The sequence below is a fragment of the Ambystoma mexicanum genome, chromosome 8 (assembly GCF_040938575.1).
Source record: "Ambystoma mexicanum isolate Mex_15411 chromosome 8, UKY_AmexF1_1, whole genome shotgun sequence".
NCBI lineage: Eukaryota > Metazoa > Chordata > Amphibia > Caudata > Ambystomatidae > Ambystoma > Ambystoma mexicanum.
The window spans coordinates 1,254,641,883-1,254,667,922 of record NC_090929.1 but is presented as its reverse complement, the minus strand read 5'-3'; the positions used below and the strand labels follow the sequence as shown (position 1 = coordinate 1,254,667,922).

At 48.6% G+C, this 26,040-nt stretch overlaps 1 protein-coding gene across 3 annotated transcripts in view; it reads right to left on the bottom strand.

The window, feature by feature from the left end:
- IDE (insulin degrading enzyme) overlaps positions 1 to 26,040 on the bottom strand; it is a 2,084,778-nt gene that overhangs the window by 1,200,852 nt on the left and 857,886 nt on the right. For all 3 annotated transcript variants that reach the window (XM_069611370.1, XM_069611369.1, XM_069611371.1), the window contains one exon: positions 6,243 to 6,334. In XM_069611370.1, coding sequence (XP_069467471.1) covers positions 6,243 to 6,334 — 92 coding nt within the window. The remainder of the gene's footprint in view (positions 1 to 6,242; positions 6,335 to 26,040) is intronic.

Sequence of the window (26,040 nt, the reverse complement as noted above, 5' to 3'; positions counted from 1 at the left end):
CGGTCTGCTCAGTCGCCCTGGGGAGGTGGGCACACACCCCTTAAAAAGGGAGCCCTCACCACCCTCTGTCTCAGCTGTCGAACCCCGACTCATCCTCCCTTCAAGCTTGACCTCTCCTCATGGATTTCCAAGAAGGGAGCCGTCTTTGCATGCACAAAACTTGATGACCTTGTGTCTGTGTTCGGGGCGGGGACCAGCAATTACATAGTCACTTGTATACCTTCATTAGGTCAATATATTTCCTTCTCAGTACCAAGTGGGCACCCTAAGTAAAGACCTGTGCAAAGTACCGCTTCCTTGGTATGCCTTAGCCGAGGGGGTTAGGTGTGCCGAGTGGGAGTGTGTTGGCGGTTTCCCGGCTCGCCATAAATGTCCATGAGTAGATTGGGCAAGACCCTTTCCTGGTGGGCAGCCGACCGCCAACCCTTTTGTAGCTGGACGCACTAGTACGGGGACACACAGAGGTGGGGCCACCAGGACCCTGCGCTATTGTGTTAGCTGTGGTTTTCATCCAATGGGTCAGACTTGTTGTGGGAGTTTTTAGCACTTTGTATTATCCCTCTACACCCACCATTCCAGAGATTAATTATTTCTTGGAGTCCATCAAACTTTGTATACCAGATCTGTTTTGTTTCACGCAAGGCGAGACCCCTTCCCCCTAGTATGAATTGCAGCAGCAGCTTTTCATTTCCACATCTCTTGCATCAACTCTTCAGACTGGGGAGCCAATTGCTCCAGTGGGAAACGTGCTGCCCCTCCGTTATCAAGAGCTATGCAGGAGAGATTCTCTAGGTACTCCTAGAGAAGTTCACGTGCTGTCAAACCTGAATTAGAATTTACTGTTGCCCTTTTTTGCACCTGGACTTCTTTCCTCCAAACAATAGCTTTTAATAGTCAGTTTTGTGGTTGGGGTACCAATTTCCACCGATCCGTATCACGTGGTGGTGGGCACCCATGTGGTACACCTAGTGTAACCAGTGAGCTGGGCGGGGAAATCAGAGTCAATGTGGAAGAGTGCCCTGGGCAGCCTGAGCTCACATGTAGGAGGCCGGGGGGCTAAGCGCAAGAGCCCTGCCCGTTTATCCCACCGGAGGTCCATCTCACCTAGTTCCATCTTCTCCCAGGGGACTGTCGCACGCATTCTCCCGCCTTCTCTGCGATCCCAGTGGACCACTGCCGTGGGGAATTTGCAGGCCTGGAAGTCCTGAAGGAGGCCGACGTTGGCATTCCCCTCTTCATCTGGGGAACGGGTCAGGTAGGTCTCCAGCGGGCTCCCGCAGACCCGGCGCGCAGCAGGAAGCAAAGAGGCCCAAAGGGTGTACGGCCCAGGAGGCTTCACACATTACCCCGCTCACAAGCGGGGTGAAACTAACGCCGCCGATCCTCGGCGGCCCAAGGGGGACACCATCCATGGCCACGTCACTGCTCCTCTCCCTCTGGCTGGGAACTGTTGCTGTTCTCGGCACTCCCCGCCAGCTCGAAGGCCAACGGTGCACCGCCTGGCTTTGGCTGGGACGCTTCTCTAAACACCCATGGCCCTAAAAGAAAATAACTGGACTGGGGGGTGATCCGTAGGTTCAGGCATCACCGGGGGGGGGGTAGGAGGGGGTTGGTTCCCTTCCTCGGGGGCTTTCTGGGGGGCTCTACCCGTAATTGGGCCTGTTGGGATGGAGCAGCACTCAGGAGCTGTGCATTTCTGCAACCACTGGTGGCCAAATCGCAAGTATATTTTTTAACTGATCTTGGAGATTTCTTATAAGCCAAGCAATCCATGTTCAGATCGCCACAGTTAAGCAATGGTTCTTTATAGTTTGCATAGATGTCAATCTGAATCATAACATCGTCCACAAAGTCTTTGCTGGCAGCATTGGTAGGGTTCCAGTAAAGGTTTAAACACCAGAAGGTTAGAAAGGTCTCTGTTTCGACAGGGCCCGAGTATTAAGATCAGGACCTGAATAAACGGGCTTAGATGAGTTACTTCGATGTTTGGAGAGTTTCTCAAAAAAATACTTAAGCCTGCTGATTGTCTTCCTGCGGGCCCCTTAAGGGCTTTATTGCGATAAGTTATGTAGCAATCTAAAAAGTGGGTCTCTACCAGCCAAGATTCTTGCAGGCATAGAATGCTTGCTGATGTTAGAACAAGTGGAAGACCTTGCTTAAGGTGTTGGAAGTCTCAGGTGTTCCAGGAGCCAATTGTCAAGGCCTTATGGTCCAGTTCCTTCTGGCTTTACCACTGCTGGTGGGACATCAGGGCTTTCGGCAGCCAGTTCCAATAACAGCTGTTGGATGTTCCAATTAAATCTGCTTTTCCCTCATTGGAGTCTTGAATAGTGATCAGATTGTTCATATTAATTATGATTTTAAATGCTTTGGAATCTTCTGGCATCTTGAACGTTTTCCCCAATCGGTTTGGTAGCTGAGCTTGCTAAAAGGAGCTCAGGTTTCAGGTTGCTCTCTGAAGTTTGTTTATATTTGATTAAGGGCTGGGTCTGCTTCTCCGAGTCTCTCTCCTGCATATTTTGCTCATGGAGTTTTACATCAAAACAAAGGGATCAAAGATCCTATCTTTCCATTATTAGAGTTGCCAGGGCGCTTGAGGCCATATAGAGTATCACCCTGTCATTTTCTTCTTCATTGAATAAGGCGACGATTTGCATGTCGCTTGATCGAATGAGTCAACTTTAGAATATGATGTAGCAGATACATGATGTTGTGTCTGTTAAGAATGAGGCTGTCCTCAGCTCTCAACACACGTTCCAAAGTCATGTTTGGTGTTGAGATTGATGGAACATGAGGTCTTGAAGTTAGCTTGCTTGTAGTGTCTCTCCTATGTTCCTTGGAGTGATAAGGTTCAAAGTTAATTCTTATTGTATCCGACTGAAAAATAGTTTCTAATCATTTCAGCAAGCAAATTGGTCGCTCCCGGCAACTTCGGCATCTTGTCGTGTTGCTTCCGTTTTTGCTCTAACGTTAAAAATGGTAACGATATGCCGTCATCCTTGTCATCAGCCAAAAATATTGCGACTTCACAGAGGCCGCAGTTACTAAATATATCTGCTTGGTGCTCCTCATATGTAGACATTTCTAATATTAACTCATCGAAGGGTTTGTAGGCGCTAGTGACCCGGTCATTCTCATCTATTTTCTCACAATGTATTACTTCTTCAGTATGATGTGTGTAGCAAATTATTTTTCTTCCTTTTCTTCCCGATGTTCCTGGGACTTCTTGCAACTCCGGATACTGTTGATTTTGGTCCAATGGTGATTTGACTTTTTTTTTTTTTTTACAAAGCTTCTAGTACTGGTCGTCCTGTTATTGTGCCTTGGCAATGGTAGGTTTTTAGATTTTTCTTTTGAGGTAAGCATGTCCCAGGATCCTGTTTAACTGTAAAAATTGGATAGGCTAGGGCATTGTCACCGTGCTCAGGGACCCTTAAGGCTGTATCTTTTTCAGATGTTTTGTTCTCAAGCTCTTTCCTTGCAGGTGGTATGGAGTCCGATTCACAAGTGTCAAGTTGATTTGATTGACTAGGACACTCTTTATTAGATGCGTCGCGAAGTCTTTCTTTTTCCACAGCTATGAAAGAGGAAAAGCTTAAGGCATCCGTTTGTGTCGACCCGGTTACTGTGCCTTGTTTACCAATCTTGGGCGTCTGTTTAACCATGCGAAGATCTTCAACTATTTCAATTAATGATTTTAACATTGCCCCGTCCAATTCTTTATCCTTAGTTTATCTTTCACTGGCTGCTTCTATAAAAGGATTCCATCAGAATCAACTTTGTGTTCATTAGGGCAGTCAGGGCCGTCTGATCTTTCTGAGCCTCTAATAGAATCTCATAGATTCAGATAGGAGGTCAATGTAATAGTGACTGCTGAAATGATGTCCGCTTGAAGATGAGCGATCTGTGTTGGATTGGCTTCTACTTTTCGCTTAATTGATGCAGAATTATTTTGTTGCAGCCGTACTTTCATATTTAATTTCCTAGCCACCTTTTGCTCCTTTCGTATGTCAAAGTCTAAGTCTGTGTCTGTATTAGAAATTCCTGTTTCAGTTGTGGAAGATATCACATTGGTATTTTGCCCATGGTGCCTACTGTTCACAGGCGTGCCCACAGTTATAGTTGAGATACGACAAGAGGCCAAGTCTCTGATAAAGTTTGTCTCTGTGAATGTCTTCATTCATTAGTTCAAGATCACCAAGGGCTGTCACTTGTGGGCTATTTAAGGTATTTCCTATGTTTGGAATATCACACTCTAAATTGCCCACCACAGGCGGTACACTTTTAGTCAAGGCATTCAATGCAGGACAATTAGTTAAACCACTTGAAGGTTTAGGGAGCGGAGGTTCCAAGTTCAACAAATCTTGGGCTACAGGTGACCCTTGCATGCACTTCTTCTGGGCATAGCTCAGCATTTCCCTGGGCACTCAGAGGTATTGTGTGGGGAAGTGTACAGTTTTTTTTTTTTTTATTTACTTCCAGGGCTCAAGTTTTTATATGAGGTCTGAGGTAAAGGAGCAGCAACCACCTGTTGCATGCATACGATGCTTCGTGCGTTTTCTGCGCAGATGGTTGCTAAGGGCGGTTCCATCTCGCCTGCAGCAGGGGATCCTCTGCTATCACTAAAACCTCTCATATAGCAGAGTCCAAAACTTGCTTCAATTATGCAAACAAGCAACAAAAGCCCTTGCGGACTTGCCCAGCTCACGTTTCCGGGAGCAGGCACACAACACTGTTCTGTATCACTGTGTGGCAGGTGTTTAGCTTAGGCATTCTCTGTTTTGCGGTGAATCCATTGATGTATCAACGGGTCTTAAATTCACAGCGCAGGGGTGGGGGGGGGAAGGTGAGAGGCTTGATGGAATGCAGCCGGAATGGTACTTTGTTTAGCCGCCACTGGCAGTAGCTGCAGAAACAGGTAGCCCTCAATGAGCCCTTCATCCTGCAAGTCCACTTTCTACCCACTTCGCGGCCGCTTCGTGAGGGGACTGGCCTTATGTAGGTCTGAAGACAGCTATCCAAAGAAAGTGTAGATAACAAGAAAATACTTGTTTTGCTCAGGGTATGAAACAAAGAACATAGGGACTGCAGTCACTTTTTACCCACTTCGCCATATTTTTGATTGGCCAGGGGTTGGGAGCAGCCCCTCCTCACCACTGAACCATATGCAGTACTGTGTATCACCTTGAAAAGATCTGCGGTACCGTGATAGGACATGACAACCTCAATTGTGCTTATTAAGTGGTGGAAAATCCTGCCAATTGGAACAATAAAGGACTCATCTCGCCATCTCCCTGCCACCGTTATGCCAGGGAACGCATCAAAATGCAGACCATGTTTCTGGGATAGGTAGGTGGTTGAAGGGAGGCTCCTGACTTCTTGCCCTGCTCTGTGCTGCAGAAATCTACTGAGGGCCAAGCCAAGTGTTTAAAAAGAGGATGTGTGTATGTCTGTGTGCAAAGGAGTCTCTGAATGACAAAGAAGGTAGGTGTGTGCGATAGTGAGAGCAACTGTGTTAGAGTCAGAGACTATGAGAATTTGTGTGTGTGCGTGTGTTTGAGAGTGTGGGTGTATGTGTTCGAGAGTGTGGGTGTGTGCGTTTGAGTGAGAGTGTGTGTGTTTGTGTGGGTGTGTGTGTGTTTTAATAAGTGTGCATGATGTTTCCATGGTCCACGGATGGACCCCTCCCTGGCCATGTACGTCAGACGAGACAGGGCGGATCACAGATTTTGCAGGACTGTACCGGCAAATCTAGGTAGACCGTGGACAACAGCAACATGAATATGTTAAAACAGTGACATATATTGAGCACAGCTAGAAAAACTATTTTGTTTTACAGTGGCAATACTGGCATTTATTTGGCACATTTACTGTAGAAAAACTGCAATCATGATCTGCCATTTAGGAAGGATTGTTAAACATATGGTTAACAAAATGTTACGATAAAATGTACCATTTAGTCCCTTCATTTAAAAATGTTCACAGTGTAGGAATATCCTTCCAAAGCATGCTGGGTTGTTTTGGCTGTCCTACTGTGTTCAGAAGCATGCACCAATTCACAGTAAATCATAAAAGCCCCTCGACTAAAGAAAATAAATGTACTGTCAATTGAAGCTGCTAGCATGTTTTCTTTAAATAGAATTCTCCTGGGAAACTTTCTTTAAGTATGTAAGAATTTTTTAAAACTGTGCAGTAACAGGAATTCTGCAATTGTAGTTCACATTTCAGATGAAAAGTTTTACCTTGCATTCTTGAAAAACCCATTCCTGAGGTCCCTCTGTACGTAGCTTTTGGATATACTGAAACATGTGAAAAATGATGTCTTCTACATGCACTGAAATTCAAAAGAAAGAATTAAAAAATCTATTTTGATTAAACCAGTTTCTTTATGGCAATCAAACAGACATAAGCTGAAATATATTTTTGTTGTGTTCGCAGCACATCAGTTCAACGTCGACAGTAGCCCACCATGCAGATGAAGCTTTAATCATCAATAAAAAAAAAAAAATCACCAGCATTCATACTTTGCATAGAATCACAATCTAGTTGGAATCATTCCCAAAAATCAAGTAACAACTCAAGATCACTAAGGGCCCGATTCTCAAGTTGGCGTGAAGTACCGAAAAGGACGTTAAAAGGCTTAACGACCTTAAGACCTATTCTGAAGTTGGTGCATTCCTCCGAAGTCAGAAGGAATACACCAATTTCAGAATACATGCGGCGGTTGCTGGGATGTGTTGGAAACCAACCTAGCAACCGCCACATTCGGAAACTGGCTTTTTGGAAGCCTACTCTCGTGGCACTCCTCCAGTTTAATATGTGCGCTAAACTAGCGCATATTTACAGTACCCTTTTGGTGCCATTAAACTGCAGGAGTGCCACAAGAAGCCTTGGAAGTTTCCATACACCCGTCTTGTGTATGGACACTCAGGTACACCAAAGCAAGCAGCTTCAATGTTGCTGCAACGTTGAAGCTGCTTGCTTTGGTGTACATGAAAGTGTTCATATACAACACACGGGTGTATATGAACACTTTCAGTTACACCAAAGCGAGCAGCTTCAACGTTGCAGCATGCAACGTTGAAGCTGCTCGCTTTAAATTAAAGTCTTCATAGACACCGCACGGGTGTATATGAACACTTTCCTATACACCAAAGTAAGCAGCTTCAACATCCTGCAATGTTGAAGCTGCTGACTTTGGTGTATAGGAACTGTGTTCTCGGCAGCATTTTTGTAAAATAACGATTCTCTCGTTATTTCACGAAAATGCTGCCGAGATTCAGCAATCCGCCTGTTTCCATTAGAAACAGGCAGATTACAGCAAAAGCACTGTTGTGCTTTGCAAAGATGCCCAGGCCCACATGAGAATAGCAGTGGTGCCTGGGCGTCAAGAAATGGCGCAGTGAGTCGTGCTATTTAGCACGCTCACTGCGCCAAGATGAGAATCGGGCCTTAACTTGTTAACTGATTATTTTTTCCATTAAATATTTTACTTTTAGGAACAGAAGGCATGATCAAACCAACAGCACTGTGTTTAAGTCATGTTTGGAAATTAAAGCTTTCAGTGAGAAAAGGAGGCATTCACAGTTAACTCAAACTTTAGAATATTCAGATATTGAAGAGCCATTGTTAGTGGAAAAGAACTACTTCCAAAAACACTATCCGCTATATATGCACCTAAGTGTTGGAATACAATGCGAATGAATGCTAATCTAAGAAAGATAGCTTCTGAGGACTAGCTTGCCTTTCCAAAACAGATCTTAAATTAGAAAATTACCAAAGGTAATTAATTTGTTTTCCGATACATACTAGGATATCTCTAAGATCTGATCTTATGAAATCCAGCTTTGGTGCAGTCAAGTCAGGGAAACTTTCCCCAGCCACCAAGTGGCACAGTAAGGCTCAGAGTTGGCTGTATCAGCACTCTTCAGTATGGTCTTGTGCCATGGCTGCATCATCTACAGATGTATTGGAAGCCATTGGTGCCATGTCTCAAACTTTCAGACATCACATGAAACAGTAATATTTCTCACTCAAATAGAGACATTTAAAAACATTCCAATTGAGTAATGATATAGCGGGGATTTGGGCCAGGCAATGAGGAACTTCTGGGAGGAATCATTGTACCCATCCGAAAGAACATTACTGCAGATCATTTGTTCTTTTAATGGATATATTCCCTTTCACATCTTATGAAAGACCCTCAAAAGCCATATCAGAGAACAGAAGTGTGAGCAGCCCAAATATTAAGAGCTTGCTAAACTTATATAGAGAAGCTCAAGTGAATGCCTGATCGATGTTCTTAAAAAGGACTGCTCTCAGCACGGTAGAAGTTGTTGCCTGACTACTAGTGGCATGAGCCTGCTATCCCTGCTGCCCTGACTTGTGAGCTAACTCTGAACATGTTATCATACATAGGACTGGTCATACATTGAGAAATGGTCTGCTTGGTGAAGGGCCGTCTTTTCTAAGCCATTAAGACCCACAAAGAGCTGATAGTCAATCCTGTACTTTTCAGGTCTTGTTGCATAAAATCTGAGGGCCACACTAGGGTACAAACAATGGAATCTCTGACGCCAGAGACCGATGAGGCACCTGCATTTGTTGCTACAAGTGACTGTTTAAGAGAGCGAGGTGCTGGGTGTTTCATTACTTGAGCTTTGATTCGATTTTTAGATGGAATTACTAAAGAGCTTTAAAAACGTGATCAGGAAAACGTTTGGTCTTCTATTTTGACCTTTATTGCATTTGTAACCTTCCCTGTGACTTTGAACTATAATGCTCTTGTGTTGCTCAAAATTGAAATTCACTGACCGTAACATTCAAGATTAGAGTAAGAAATGTGTGGGCACACGCCATGCAGCCTTCTTTCTGCAACATCCGAGCTACCCCTAGCTAATATGGCAGGTGCTGGCCTCTTCAGTAGTTCTTGCGAACTACAGTACCCAGCAGAACCTAGGATTTAAAAACAAATTGTCGGCCCCGTTCGCGCAGGTGGATTTGAGAGGCCGTTTATCGTTGGTTCGTGCAAGGTTCGTCTGAGTGTGCAGGTACTCTCTGCCTTTGCTCACGGTACCAAAGTTATAGAGCTCCTAGAGGCACTTCTACCAACTGTAAAGGTAGGCCATTCACCCACCAATTTGTATTTTGTTTACCGTGACCTAAAAACTACACTAATACACAAGTATTTCACTAACACCACAAAACCATTATAAAACAAGACAATCCGAGATCTTGGTGAGATACCAATCCCTTTAACTATTTCCCCAAAGTAACTAAACGGGTCACAAGAAACTTACATGTATAACCTCCAATGTGGGCAGGGACGCGGGCACAATAGCTATACTGAATGCAAAAATTGCTGAAGATGTGCTGCATAAAAAGTCGTGTCATAAAAGACAATCAGATATTAGTGTCTTATCAGTGCCCTGAACCGTTCCCTTCAAACAACAAAATGGATTTCAGAGAACCTATGCACTTGTGTACAGATATGTTGTAAATGTCATATCATATACTAACAACCACCATCGATATTCCTGACCTAAATACGACACATGCACCAGATATAGGGAATACTAAAGATCTCCCCATTGTTAATGACACCATTCCTAACCAGTTTGACAGGACGTCGTCTCTGGAAAAAACCAGGTTTGATCAAAAATATCTGGCCCAAACCGAAAGACCTCGGGAAGATGCCATTAATGAGTCATTGCTGCAAAATAATTTCAACACTGTTCGATAATTCTGCAGTAAAAGCAGTTGCTACCATTCAGAATGCAGTTAAGACGACTCAGAACTCCAAATGCTGGAAATCACCACTAGTTCTACCACGTATACCAACCTACCTAATTAAATAAATCTGAGTCTGAACCCTATGGTAACAGATACTAACACTAACATCAAGGACCACAGCCATGATTCCAATCTGAGCATTTCAATGCTGAGTACATGCTCGTTGGTTCAACATGGTCTTGAAGTTGCCAAAAGCCTCACCATTTTTAAGCTAGATATGCTAGCAGTGACAGAAACCTAGCTCCATGAGACTGCACAGATTTCGGTCCTACATTCCCTGCTGCATGGATAGAAAATATTCAGAGCTGATCGTATAGGACAGCGTGTGGGAGCAGTAGCACTCAGTTAAAAATCACTTAGACTGCCACCCCATTAATGCCCCTACCATCTACTAATTAAGATGAAAATAAACGCCAATTCATCCTTGAACATACTTACTTTACAAACTTCCTAAAAACCTACCGCTGTTTGAAGAACAGCTACTTCAGTTCCTTAACAGTGTTACCAAACCCAAATCCCAAGTGATTGTAATGGGGGACTTTAACTTATGCACTGAAGATAAGCTTGACACGCAAGCTGTATCACTGCTATCAGCCCTTTAAACCATCGGCTTCACCAAATTAGTTCAAGAACAAACCCACAAAGAAGGCCATACCCTATATTGGGTACTGACACACAAACTGCATAGCATATATACTACAACCCTGGTTTGTTATTGGTCTGATCATGTTAGGGTCAACACGACATTGTTACCCATCGCCCCATCAAGGTTAAGCAATCAACCATGGATTGATAAAAAATGCAGGAATTTTAAAAACATCAGCTACCAAATTCTCAGCATCATTGACCACTAACCTTGACTCAATGAATTCCTTGGATAAAGCCTCTGACTTAGCATTACATCTCTCCCACGCCACTGCATCCACTATTGAGGTTCTGGCCCCAGAAAAAACAAAACCGATCAAGGCCGAGAAAATAAAGAACTTCTGGATTAAATGACAGATTTATGCAAGTGAGTAAAGTGAAAAGAGCCTTAGAACAGGAGTGGTGCAAGAAACCTTGCCCTCTCACTCTGAGCAAGTACAAGGAACCTGTGCAAATATTTAAGCAAGTCATCACAGAAGCCAAAACTAAGCATTACAACTCAAGAATTAACAATGCCAGACCCAGCTCAAGTGAGTTTTTCAAAATTCTTAAATTCGAGAATAAAACTTCTTCATTCCACTCGCCGCCCCCACCATCACCATCACCATCACCAGAGATGTGGCTTGAGGCCAGCAGGTACAAAATGAATTAGTCAACAAAAGTATAGGCCATCAACAGGTAATTGCCAATCGTCCATCCAGTTTAAAAAATACTCGGCCAGAAACCGAGGCATTATACACTCCAATTTCAACCAATATTAATCCAACATTACCTAAATTTGACTTCCAAATATGCACGAAAGACGACATTTTCGCTATAGTACTGGAACTTAAATAGACATGCTTAGGGGATAACTGCCCTGCAAATATTTTCAAGGAATCCCTAGATATACTTGTCCCATGGATCACCTTGGGCACCCGTCTCCCATGTGGGTTGATTGTCCACAAGCCCAGCGGCAGTTGCAGGGAGCCTCGGCAGGGTCCCCCCGCCCCCATCCTTTCCCAGAGAGAGAAGCTGCAACGCAGGCCAGCCACCCGCTGGACTTGGGGCCGGTCGACCCACATGGGAGACAGCCGCCCAAGGCCGGGGACATCACCCACCAGGAATGGCTTGTAAGAAAGGGGTGACTGTGATACGAGCATGATAGTTTGGATTTGTTTTTGGTATGCGGATAACCAACAAATGTTTTTTAAGTTTACAGTTGTTGTAAGCAGAAGTTTTTTCAGGCTTTTGAAAGTAGAACAAAATGTCCTTTTTTAATTGCACTGTAAATATTATAATTAATGTGGCTGAAGTGTGAGTGGTGTGCGCGGGAGAGGGCGGTGCAGAGGCAATGCCCAGGGATCCCATCCCCACCCATAGGGAGAAGCTGTAACGCAGCCCAGCCAGAGCTCCAGGATGGTTGGGGTGCAGTTCCTGGCCTTGGGCACCAGTCTTCCACGTGGGTCGACCTTCCCCCAAGCCGGCTGGGCTGCGTTACAGAATTTCACAGGAGGAAGGGATGGGAACCCTGCCGGGACTCCCTAGGACTGCTGCTGTGCTTGGGGATGGTTAACCAACATGGGAGACAGGCTCCCAAAGCTGGGGAAATCACCCCCGACCATACTGGAGCTTGGGCTGACCTGTGTTACAGCTTTTCCCCCACCAGTGAGTCCTGGCAGTGCGCAAATGCCACCCACAGGGAAAAGCTGTAACACAGGTTAACCCAAGCTCCAGGACGATAGGGGGTGATGTCCCTGGCCTTGGACGGCCGTCTTCAATGTCAGTAGACCCTCCCCAAGCCAAGCGGTGGTTCCAGGGAGCCCCGGCAGGGTCCTCATCCATCTCTGGAGGAAAAAGCTGTAACAGTCTAGCCAGAGCTCCAGGACGGAAGGGGGTGATGTTCTCAGCCTTGGGTGTCTGTCTCCCATGTGGGTCGACAGTCCCCAGGTCCAGCAGTGGTCCTGGGGATTCCTGGCAGCATCCCCGTTCCTGGCCTGTATTGGGAAGGAGATGGTCCTGACCCACTCCCCTCCCTCGCCCCACTCAAGGTTAATGAGTCACATGGGGGTTAAGGGGGAGGACGCCCCTACCCCCACGGCACTCATCTGCATGAGAAAACATTAGCGATCACACGAAGAACATGGCCTATTCCAGTGCCCCGAGACTCCATTTTGTATTAGACCAGACGCCATCTTTTTACTAGGTCCAAAAATCATCCCACTGCCAAACTCCGCTCTCCCTTCTCCACCACCTCGCACACAGAGCCCCGGACATCGCCTCCCTGCCAGCCCTGCAGGAGCCTTGTTCTCACGGAAGCCCAGCCATTCATTGTTGCAATTGTTTAGTATCACTTCCACAGAGCGCAAGACTAGAGCAGGCCCCAGCTCATGTGCCCATCCATCTCCACTAAACTGCCCATGACCTCTCAACTCCCCACCCCGCCAGGCAAGGGCACACTAGCCCCCGACCCTCCACGCTTTCATTCTGATACACATCTGATCCCCTCTCACTGACCGTTCCCAAACACCCCCCATAGACTTAATCTCTTGCAGCGGTATATTCGTCCCAATCCCAACATGTGTCTGTATCATGAGGCACCAGGGAATATAAATAGTAGATCAAACTCCTAGGGTGAGACACCTGGGAGCGAGTGCCTCGTACCAATAAAGCTCTGAATGTAGAGGTCAGAATGCCAATAGTTTAGTCCACCTTTTCGAAATACCTCCTTGAAGCAAGGATGTTATGTCGGACATTATTCTCAGCCTCGTATCCCCTCTAGAGCAGACTGCACCATACGGCCCCTCCAATCCACACTGTGATTTTGGACCCTACAGAATGATGTCACTAATGATGCGAATGTAACTTCTAATGTGCTGCCCGTGTTTTTGGTAATTTTTGGCAGAGTGCTCTCGGGCAGCACAGTTCTTTGCTTGCATATTTTATTTCATATAAAGTTTGTTATTCTTGCAACTTATCTCTTGGTCTCATTCCCTGACTGGGTGCGTCATCTTATTATTGCATTTTGTGAGGACTCATGTTTGGGTTCCCACCTTCACCCGTTACAGCATTCCGCAATGGGAAGGTATGGGGACCCTGCCGGGCTCCCTGGGAATGAGGCTGCACTTGGGCATGATCAACTCACATGGGAGACAGGCACCCAAGTCTGGGCACATCACTCGCCAACTATCCTGGAGCTCTGGCTGCGCTGCACTAGAGCTTTTCCCCTCCGGGTAGGGAGGGGGACCCTGCCAGGGCTCCCAGGGACTGCCGCTGGACTTGTGGCCAGTCGACACTTTCTTTTCCGCCCAGGTAGGTACCGTTTTCATCGGGACACATGTGGGAATGTGGGAAGGTAGGATTTTCGGTGGCAATGCTCCTGATAGCACAGCGTTGGAAGGGGACAGCCACCATCACTGTGCAAGACTGGCTGAGGAAAATATTGGAGTTTGTGGCACTTGAGTGGGAAACATACACAATGAACAATAACTTTGCATGCGTTGCTTCAGACAAGGGACAAATCCTTGCCTTCCTCAAGGATGACTTTAAAGCCCAATGGTGCCCTCAGCGACTGAAATTATCCTCGTCGATGGGACCCGTCTACTTTTCTTCAAGGCTGCATGTGTAAGCACCTGCCTGTGGGGAGGGGGAGGGGGGTATTGGTAATGTTGAGTCGAATGGAAAGGGGGTTGGGTATGTTTGATTCGCAAATAGATAATGCCGTATTGCTTCACGGTAGCCACCTGCACACCTTTATGGGCTAGGTACAGTATAAAAAGGAAGCATTGCAGGTTTATTGCAAAAGAAAATCTATATCTTTAGCTCTACACAAGCTGCAAAACCTGTTCCAACGGCAGCTGTATAGCGAGTGCTTTTATTGGCCAAACTCAGCCTTTCATCCTTCCGAGGTCGATAAATGAGCACCACACACCGTGGGTAATAATAAGCAGCGCTCAGATACCTGAGGGTTCATAGCGCTATATAAATGCCAAATTATTATTATTAATATTATTATTATTATTATTATTATTGCTGGTCTCTAGCCGAAAGCAACACCTCCATAATGTCTTTCGGGATATCCCCAATCTTTATATCTTAGCCTCTAAGAAACCAGGCATAAAGGTTCAGAGTTCTGATTCCTGAACTCAACCCTTGTGGCAAAGTAGGTGCATTCGCTGGGGAAGATTGAATCCGGGTACCTTGTCCTCCCGCCCCAAACCAGAGCAATCGAGATCCCAAATTTCCTCAACCTCCTGATGACACGCTCTCAGGAGGTTCTTCCCCTCTATGGACAGCAAAAAGGCCATCAACACCAGTCTCATTGCCCTTGGCACTAACAGGTTTATGTGTAGTCTTGATTATAATTGAGACCAAAGTCCATTGAATGTTGGATCGCGAATACAAACCCCCCATCCCATGAGGGAAGCATCCGTGACTACAGTTATCTGCGGCCAGGATTGCCAAAAAGGTTCCCCCATCATGACATTCTCCTTGCAGGCCCACCAGAGGAGATCCAGTGTGACCTTGTTCGGGACCTGAAGGTGGTCCGTCATCCTGCCCAAGAACTGTGACCATTGAGATCTGAGGGCCCACTGGAGGGACCTCATCTTTAGTCAGGCTTCTGGTACCAGGAAAATGCAGGATGCCATGAGGTCAAGCAACCTCAGAAAATCAAATGGCAGTAGATATTGGGGATTCTGAAATCTCATTACCATCTGCAAGATATGTTGAACCCGATTTGTTGAACCCGCAACTCAGGAGGCGAAGCCTTCCCAGAGGAAGAGTCCAGGACCAAAAGAATTGAAGTTTTTGTGAAGTTGTCACCTGGGACTTGAAATTGAGGGAGAAGCCTAGTTTGTGGTGAGAGTGACGGGTCTGTTGAGATGTTCCAGAACCTGTTTGGGAGAACAAGTTCTGATCAGCTATTCGTCTAGGTAGGGAAAGATGTGAAACCTTCGACTCACCGACAACACCGCCATCAACTTGATGAAGACCCTCAGGGAAGAGGTGCACCCCAAAGGCAGTTCTCAAAATGGATAGTGAGAACTGCCAATAGCCAACCTCGGGTACTTTCTGTACTTGGCATGTATAGGCACATGAAAGTAAGCATCCTGAAGATCAAATGACACATCCAGTTCTGGAGCTGAAAGGACTGGAGGATTTGTAAAAGCGTTACGATCTTGAATTTGTCTTTCCTGAGGAACCTGTTGAATGGGCTCTGGTCCAGAATGGATCGCAGTCCTCAGTGTTTCTTGGGAACCAGGAAATAAGTGGAGTATCAACCCTAGTATTGTTCCACTACAGGTACCCTGTCCATGGCACCTTTCTCCAACAGGGAAAGAACCTCCTGTAAAAGGAGCAGGTCTGGTTCCCGAAGAGATGGCTTGCTCAGGGGACAATCTGGGGGTATTTGTAGACATGGGACAGCGTTCTCTTGGGCCACTGTCTGTAGTGCCGTAGAATCTCAAGTAATAGGATGCTATCTTGCATATGCTGGGTCAACCTGCCTCCCACCGGGGTTCTGTGAACAAAGTGCTGAGAGAGGTTTTGGAGCTGTGACTGTGGGCAACGAGGAGGCTGCTGCCTGAGCAGTTTTTCCTCCACGACCTCCAAGGGCACGTGAAACCCTTTGTCCTTGGTTTTGTGTAGCTTGACCTCTTCCTCCTTCACCATAGGAGGAGTAAATACTAAAGGACCACCATCTCCAAGACTCTGAGGACGGAGGTGATGTGGCTGGCGGATGGCTCCTCCAAGGATTTTGCTGCAGCCTTTGATGCATGTAATTTTTACAGGCTGTCGTCTGCCTTAGGCCCAAATAGGTTAAACCCATCAAAGGGCATATTTAGAAGCCTTGACTGGACATCAAGAGCGAATCCAGATTTATGTAGCATTGCCAATCTCCTGATCATTGCACTAGCCCCCATGCCTCTCTTCCCATACAGTCTGGCGCTCCTAGGCCTGACTGTAGAGATTGACAGGCAGCCTCTTTACTATCATTAATGTTCACAAAATCCTTCTTGCGTTTCACTTTTAGCAATGTTCCCTGCAACTTGAGCAACTATATTCCATAGGGAATAGGTGTATTTTGCACAAGATGAGTCAATGGCTTTTATTACCATGCTACCATCAGAGAAAACTTTGTGAGGGCATCAAACGATCATCGTCCCTATCCCAAGGAATATTGGGATAAGCCACTGCTTTTGAAAAGGAGGTTGCCACATGTACCCCTCAAGAATCTGGTGCAAGGGAGGCAGCCACAGCAGGGACAAGCACTATATTAACAGCAAAAACGAGTCGCCAAACATGTGGCACTTGTAATGCAGCAGCTCTGCCATATACTGAGTCTTTGGCGCCCCCAGACTATTGCTTGGCCCCTCCTGCAGGCACAAGCACTGGGAGCACCGCCCGGATTACAAACCAAGAATTCCAGGACTACAAAATAGCAGCCATTTTGGGCACGCGCCGTTCATTTGACATGCGCAGGCCCCAGCCTTGGCATGCGCTCGGGATTCCATCCTGGAAAGACGTGCTGGGAAGAGCTCCGCATAACTGAGCATGTGCGAGGGGCCCTGCCCCACCAGAATGCCTCCCCGGCCCGCCTCACCAGCCCCTTGCAGATAAGTACAAGGGAGCATGGGGAGAGAAACAGCACATCACAGAGCTGCAAGCACCAGGGCGGGGTACACACGCAGGTGCCAAGCCCCCATCAGATACCTCTGGCCCCTGCTCCAAGTGCAGATGAGTTGCGCGACATAAGCGCTGACCGTAATCCTAACGCGACCAGCAGCTCCTATGTAAACTTGCGCCTGTTGTCATCAGTGAATGCAGTGTGTTAATGTTTGTGATAACCTGTAGATATTTGCACTCACACAGCTCTTTCTTGCAGCCACTTCGTCACACCCAGGCAGCAAACTGGAGAAAACAAAGGACACACCACAAAGCTAAGTTCCTTCTCCTTGTATTACTTGTGCCATTGTTTTGTTTGACATTAGGAGCTCATGCATAAAGAAAGCCAGCCAGTTCTATGCTGGTGGTTCAAAGCAGTGTTTTGGGGCATCAGAGCACATACTGTGAATCAACATGCTATGAAGAATGTCATTGTTTAGGATGTGTGCATGTTCAATTAGTGAGAGCATACATTTCTGAGGGTCAATCAGAATGGGAGGCAAGAGCCTCAACAGGAATGCAGAAGCCAAGGAGCAGTACTTACCCTAACTCCCCCCCTACATATCCACAACCTCTCATTTTACCTGTACTCAGTGTCCCCAACTCCCCATACCCACCCAATCAACAGACCCTAACCCTACTTCCCAGCTGGGATTGCAGAGGTCTGTGTGCATCAACACCTGCAGGCCCCAACACCGTAATAGGGGTGAGAGAGTCGTGATACCCCTGGCCAGGGCAACGTGGTTCGTGTGGGTACCACTAAACTCCCTGGAGTAGGATGTCTAGAGAGGAAATCAGGGTCAACAGAAGGCCTGTATTTCTTTACCAGCTACTTATTGACAGCCGGAGTGGTAATTGTTTTTTCCATACCTTCATAATTGGATTTTAGTGCTGTATGGAAGGGCAGCCCAGGTTCTTTAGGAGGGCCTTTATCTAGTGTGTGAGTGAGATCATCTCGGTCTATGTCCTTAGCAGAATGACCCCATTCTAAATATTCCACTAGCCTATTTATGACAGTCCTGTAGGCTGCATCAGGGTTAGCACGCATATCTGGTTTGTCAAAATCAACCTCTAGGGGAAGTATTCAAACCACTTGCATGTTTCAAACGTGAAGCCAGGTCTTTTAGGCGCGATTTGATCCGATATCGATTCTCTTGGAATATGGAACAAGTTACTTACCTGTAACTGTTGTTCTCCAGCATGGGTCTGGCATGGATTCACATGCTCATGAATATTCCCCGTCGTCAAGCTGGGAATCCTTGGTAAAGAAAATATCACTATCAGTTTCGTTTCTGATATGTCTTTCTTAGTAGTAACCAATCACTGAACTCTGGGTCATACTGCCCCCAGCCAATGACTGCACTCTCCCTAAGCCCGCCCCTGGCAACCATCCTCAGATTTGTTAGCACGTAAAGTGGCAGTATGACCAAGTGAAGAGCCACAGAGGGGTAGAAGGGAGGATTTGCAGCTAAGTAACTTGGTCCTTTTCCAGTATGGGGTCTGGCATGGATTCACATGCTCATGAATATAAAAATACATAGCAGTACACACATGCACAACCACGGGAGGTGGCAAGGCTCAACATTAAGCAACTCTTACCTCCTCACCAGGCTCACCTTCAGGCGAACAGGTTGCGCAGCATTGCTTGGCCGACTCTGGACTCGTCCCTGGAATCCCGGTCGACGCAGTAGAATCTCGTGAAGGTGTGCGTCGACCTCCACATAGCAGCCCTGCAGATGTCCAGCAGGGGCACACCAGACAGGAACGCTGTGGTAGCAGCGATCGCTCTGGTAGAATGGGCTCTCAGACAGCTGGGCAACGGTCTGTTTGCCAACCGATGACAGTGCATGATGCAGCCGGAGAGACATCTGGAAATGGAAGCCTTCAAGAGAGCCTTCCCTTGGTTCACAGGTCCAAAGTTCACAAACAGCTGTGATGTCCTCCAAAAACTCTTCGTGCGGTCCACATAGAACTTCAGCGCTCTAGCCACATCCAGCGAGTGCAAAGTCCTCTCGGCCGGCGACGAAGGCGGCGGGAAGAAAACTGGTAACACCAAGGGCTCGTTGAGCTGGAAGTCCGACGGCACCTTGGGCATGAAGGAGGGGTGCGTCCTCAGCACCACCCTCGTCTCGTGAAAAGTCAAGTATGGAGGCTTACAGGATAGGGCCTGAATCTCTCCCACGCGTCGTATGGAGGTGATGGCCACAAGGAAAGCTGTCTTCCACGACAGGAACTTCAACGGAACCGAATGCAAAGGCTCGAATGGCGGGCCCATGAGCCTGGTCAGCACCACGTTGAGCTCCCACGCCGGGGCTGGAGCCTTCACTGGCGGGAACTATCGGAACAGTCCTTCATAAACTCCTTCACCAGGCGATGAGACCACAGGGATGACCGTCCTGCAGTTGTGGTGTATCGGGAAATCGCTGCCAGATGTATCTTGAAGGAAGCATGAGCTAGTCCAGCTTTGGCCAGCGACAGTAAGGACAGCAGCACTTGAGGGGCCGTAATTCGTAGAGGGTTAATCTTCTGTGCACGGCACCAGACAGAGAACCTCTTCCACTTGTGTCCGTAGCACTTGAGAGTTGAGAACGCCCTGGCCTTAGGAAGAACCTCTCTGCGGTCCGCTGGGATATCGTACCCTCCAAACTCTAGCGCTGCAGGAGCCAGGCCTGCAAGTTCAGTGACTCCGGGTTGTGATGAAGGATGGCGCCTCCTTCTCTGGAGAGAAGATCTGCGTCCATCGACAGTTTGACTGGTGAGGACGCTGACAAGTCCAGAAGGTCCGGGAACCAGATCTGCCTCAGCCACGACGGTGCGACGAGGATCGTCCTGCACCGGAACCTCTTGAGCTGGTTGATGAGTCGCAGTAGCAACGGCAACGGAGGGAACGCATACAGGAACAGGCCGTCCCAGGGGAACGAGAAAGCATCGGCCATGCTCCTCAGCTGGGGAAACCTGCAGGCGAAGCTCTGGCACTGGAGTTCGTCGCCGTCGCGAACAGGTCGATCTGGGGTTTGCCCCATCGTTGAGTCGATCCACTTGATCCTGCCGCAGTGGCACGAGTGCAGCTCCCTGCTGAGCGAGTCCGCGATTGTATGGTTTGTCCCTGCCAGATGAAAGGGTACCAAAAACATCCCCTGGGCAACGGCCCAGTGCCACAGATCCTGGACTTCCTTGGACAGGGCTGGGGATCATGTTCCTCCCTGCTTCCGGATGTAGAACATCGTGGTGGTGTTGTTGGTGAAGATCCTCAGCACCTTGCCCTTGAGGGACGGGAGAAACGACCTGAGGGCCCAGAACACCGCTCGGAGCTCCAGTATGTTGATGTGGAGTGTCCTCTCCTCCGTGAGCCAGAGGCCTCTCGCGTGAAGATCTCTGGTGTGCGCTCCCCACCCCTCCAGGGAGGCATCCGTCATCACTGTCACCTGGTGTGCTGGGGTCTGAAAGTCCGTGCCCGCCACGAGATGCGTGCGGGTGCCCCACCACCAAATCGCTTTGACTACCTCGTTCAGCGAGATCTTGTCCTCTAAGCTGCCCGTCGCTTGCATCCAACGGGCGTCGAGGAACTCCTGCAGAGGGCGCATCCGAAGCCTGCACAGGCACACCAGGTAGATGCAGGAGGACATCAACCCGAGAAGGGACTTGATGGACCTCACCCTGGCCACGTCTGTGGCCAGCAGACGCTGCACCTTGCCCAGGATGGCCTTCATCCTTTTCTCCGACGGCGAGGCCAATCACGCTACTGTATCGAGCCTGGCTCCCAGAAACAGTGCGACCTGCGACGTAGCCAGGTGGGATTTGGGGAAGTTGATGGAGAATCCCAGATCCGTGAGCAGCCGGACTGTCTTTGCTGTGTGTTCGACGGCGAGCTCCCTTGTTCTTGCTCGGATGGGCCAATCGTCCAGGTAGGGGTAGTCGTGGATCCCCTGCAGGCGTAGATGCCCCGCCACTGGCGCTAGGCACTTGGTGAATACCGTGGGCGCTGACTTCAATCCGAATGGGAGGGCCTTGAATTCGTAGTGCCGTCCCTGGACCACGAACCTGAGAAACTTTCGGTGTCCTTTTAATATGGGCATGTGAAAGTACGCATCCTCCAAATCCAACAACGATAGGAAGTTGCCTTCCTCCAGCTGGCCCAGCACGTGCTGGAGGGTGCCCATCCGGAACTTCTGTGCCTTGATGCATCTGTTTAGTCAACGCAGGTCCAGGATGGGACGCCATCCTCCTGTCTTCTTTCTGACAAGGAAGTATCTTGAGTATACTCCGGAGACCCAGAGCCTCTTTGGGACGAGCTTGATGGCTCCTTTCTTGAGCATCGCCCTTACCTCTAACAGTAGTTGAGGGATGTGGATTTCCTTCCTGGCCACGGGAGGAATTCGGGGGCACTTCTATAGAAATTCCAGAGTGTACCCGTGGGCCAGGGCATCCAGCACCCAACGGTCGGTAGAGATGGACTCCCACACGCTGACGAACTTCGTCAACCAGCCTCGCACCGGGGCGCTTCAGTGGGGGCCCGACACAACGGCCAGTTCAGTCTTGCTTGGAAGCAGCCCTCCCGCTTGGCGAGGACGGCGAGATCCACCTGACTTGCCTCGTCCCCTGTAAGCTTCTTGTGACGAGGAGCAGGCCGCCTGACGGTACTTCTAGGAGCCGCCCCCGAATCCTTTGGAGGCACCTTGCTTGCCTCCGGAGTTCCAAAAGGGCGGCCGCCGTTGCTGCAGAACTCCCAAGGCCCGAGCCATCTGTGTGTCGGTCTTGATCGCCTGCAGTGACTCATCCACTGTCTTTCCAAACAGATTGTTCCCGTCGAAGGGCATGTCCAAAACCTTGGCTTGCACGTCTTGGCGGCAATCCGTCGCCTTGAGCCACCCCCGCCGTCTAAGGCAAACACTGTTGCCCAACTGGCGGAAACCGGTGTCGGCAATGTCCATGGCTACCGTTATGGCGTGGTCCAACGCCACCTCACCTTCCTGTAGGATCGCCAAGGCCTCTGCCCTCTTGTCATCCGATAGGAAGTCCAACAGGGGGGGCGATCTTGTACCATAATTCCCTGTTTTAGCGGGCCACAATCGCTAGGGCGTTGGCTGCTTTAATACTTGTCACCGCGGACGAGATGACTCGCCGTTCCATGGCGTCCAGTTTCTTTCCCTAGCCGTCCAGTGGGGAAGTTGAAGATGAAGCCGATGCCCCCCAACCCCCCCGCTTTCTTCTTGGCCACTGCCGAGACGACCGAATCCGGGGTCGGCTGTGCCCTCAGGCACAAGGGGGCGGCGTCGGAGACCCGGTACTTCTTCTCGTACCTGTCCCTTTTGGCAAGCGTTGTGGACGGGTTCTTCAGGAGAGCAAGTCCCTTGTCCCAGATGTCATCTAGCAGCGGCACCGCGAGGACCATCTTCCTCTTGGCCTCGCGCCGTTGGTAGAGGAAGCCTTCCTTCTTCTGCTCTTCGGGGCAGAGCTGGAAAAGCTCGGGTGCCCTGGCAATCATGGCGAGGAAGGAGCCAATTTCGTCGGGCGGGGAGGCCCGAAGAATCGGTGATGGGAGATCCGTCCCGTCGTCACCACCGTCATCGGTCCCCATCGTGGCCGTATCTGTTCCCGTGTCATCCCCAGGGACAGTGGATGGGGACAAAGGCTGCGAGGGCCGTGAGGGCCGAAAAGGCAGGGCCGGATGAATCCTCCTTGTTTGGAGGGCTTCCGGACAGGCCCGGCTCTGGGTCATCCGTCAGGGGTAGAGGCAATCTCATCCTTATCTCCATGCATAAGGATTGGATTGCCATCAAAATGGCTGCTGAGTTAACCTGCGGCTCAGGCTGCAACAGGCACGATGGTTCCTCCACTGGAACCTAGTCATTGGGATCCTTCCTGTGGGACCGGGCCTCCTCAACGTTCCTGTCGAGGCACTCCAAGACTTCAACCAGCTCATCCTCGGAGGCTGTGTCCGTGTCCGTAATGGCCACCGCCCCCCCTCTTTTTCCACCGGGGTCTTCAGGGGGGGTCTTCTCGATGGGATGAAAAGAGGATTCCCTCTGTGGTGGCAGGGAAACTCTGGGCCCCGAGGTCGCCTCCACTGGGGTAGCCTCCACAGGCTGTGCCAGGGCCGTAGCGACTTCCTCGATAGAGGCCTTAGCCGGGTGAATCAAGGCCTTGACCACCTTGTGCGTGCCTGCGGCCTTCACCTTGGGGGGAGGGTCACTGCCTCGCTCCCACTCGGCTGGTTCCTTCGAGCTCGACTGGTGCATCTCCAGAAGCTTAGCTGGGTTCTCGGATTTCCTCTTCCCCGAGCCAGAGCGTTGGCTCGTGGTTGAAGGCGCAGGTGAGGATGCGCCCTGCCTGGCAGCCGAGGAGCCCGACCGTTCGGCCCTCCCGGTGCCCACGTACTCGCAGTACTTTGCCTTCTGTTGGGCCCCCGTCGCCGGGGCGCCCTGACAGGACTTAGAAGACCGCTCGGACTTCTTCTCACCTAACGGGCTCTTGCCTTCCAGCCAGTTTGCGAGACGGGTCCGCCGATCCCTCATAGTCCGGTCCGACATGTTCATGCAAAACGCACAATCCTTCTCCACGTGCATTTTGTCTTCGCGGAGGCAGTAGAGGCATCTCGAATGCTCGTCCTCCTCGAACACTTTCTGCAACTTGCATCTAGGGCAGTTCCTGAACAGCATGGATCCGGTTGTCGAGCTTCCCTTTTCCTGGGCCATGTCCACGAGGCAGACCTCAGAAACTTCTGGAATCCTCCAAGAAGAGTACTCGACGAAAACCTCACCCTTGAGAGGCGTAGCAAATTCCGAAATGGATCCCCGTTGATCGGAAGTAGAAACGCTGGAGCTTGAGGCTCGATTGATCAAAAAAATGAGATAAAACTCTTTGAAAAAATGCAAAACGCAGTAAAAGCTCGAGAGCTATAGCACAAGGACTCCAAACACTTGAACGTGCAGTAAAGTTTAGTTTAGTTAGTTTAGTTTAGTTTATTATTTGTATAGCGCGCCATACCCTGGAGTATCAGGGCGCAAACAGACAAGGATATGCTCAACTTGGTTACAGGTACATAGAAATCAGATGAAGGTGCAGAGATGCGCTGAGCTTGGTTACAGATATGCTCGGCTAATTGCAAGTACAGGAAAAGGCAGGAAGTGTAGACATAGACATCAGCAATATTACAGCAAGCAGATATGAACAAGGAGAGATCAAGGACAGGGGAGCAAGGAGCATGCTCCTGTTCGCGTAATATAAAGTTATATACAGTAATGTACAATGTGACAAGTGGACAAGTTAGCTGTCGTTGGGGAGAGATCAAGGACAGGGGAGCAAGGAGAGATCAGGACAGGGGAGCGAGGAGCATGCTCCTGTTCACGTAATATATAGTTATATACAGTAATGTACAATGTGACAAGTGGACTAGTTAGCTGTCGTTGGCTCTCAGCCACCTAGTGAGGTTTTGTCTAAATTTTGCGAAAGGCTGAGGTTCTCTGACATCATGCGGGAGGGAGTTCCATAACTGCGCAGCCTTGACCGGGAAGCTATTTCCTCCTATAGTGGCAAGTTTGAAACGCGGGACTTGGAGGCAGTTTGCGTTGGCTATTCTGGTAGGTCTGGAAGAAGTCCTTTTGCGTAATCTATCCATGAGGTAAGGTGGAGCTTTGTTGTTGATACATTTGTGGGTGAGGGAAGCGATTTTGAGATGAATTTTGTCTATGGTGGCGAGCCATTTGTATTCTCTTCTTGTCGAGGATATATGCTCGTTTCTATTAATCTTGAGTGCTGCTCTCAAGGCATTATTCTGGAGCACTTGAATTTTGTGGATGGTCTGTTTATTAGCTCCAATGTAAAGTCCATTACAATAGTCTAATTTGGACAGTATCAAGGCTCTGGCAAGTGTAATGCAACTATCTGTGGAGAGGAATTGTTTGCTCGCTCTGATAAGTTTGCATGTATATGCGGTGGCAGAAGCTAGAGAGTTAACTTGTTTGGTAAAGTTCATGGTGGCGTCTAGGTAGAATCCTAAGGTTTTTACTTCATGAGCTACTTTTATGTTGTTCCCATCAATAATGAAGTTGTCGTAATCGGGGCTGAGTTTGGATATATAGGTAGTGGTGCCCAGGATGATAAGCTCAGTTTTATCATCGTTCAGGCATAGGCCGTGTGTGGCCATCCATGCCTGAACGATGCTATAGATCCTGTTCACTAGGGCCAGGTCCTTGGCGTAGTCTCCTGAGAGCGGGAGGAGGATCTGGGTATCGTCTGCGTAGTTAGTGTAGGCGATACCCAGATGATCCATTTCATCAAAGAGAGGCTTCGTGAAGACATTGTAGAGGGTGGGTGACACACAAGACCCTTGTGGAACACCGCATGTTATAGGGATTGGATCTGCTGAGGCTGATGGAGCGAAGACTCTCATGGTCCGATTACTCAGGAATGACTTGATCCAAATTATGGCCTCTTTTGAGAAGTGGGCTGCCGAGTCGAGGTGACTACAGAGGACTGTGTGGTCCACTAAGTCGAATGCCGCTGATAGGTCCAGGAGGAGAAGTAGGGCCGCTTGGCCATTGTCTCTGCAATCGTCTATTTGGGCCTTAAGATCTATTAACGCTGTCTCGGTCCCATGTTGCGGGCGGAATCCTGATTGACGGATTCCAAGTAGGTGGTTAGACTCTAGGAAGCTTTGAATTTGCAAGTAAGCCACTTTATCTAAAATTTTTAGGAGAAAGGGCACAGTCGTGATGGGCCTGAAGTTAGTCGGAATGGTAGGGTCAAGGGTTTGCTTCTTTAGTAGTGGCAGTACCCAGGACTCTTTTAGGTTGATCGGTACTGAACCTGAGGTGAAGGAAGAGTTGATTAGTTTGGTTATAAATGGCGACAGTTCTCTCGCAGCATCCTTGATGAGTTGTGCTGGGCATTGGTCGCCTTTGCAGTTAGACGGTTTGAGTCCCAGGATGACCTTTTCTACCTCTATGGGCGATACCT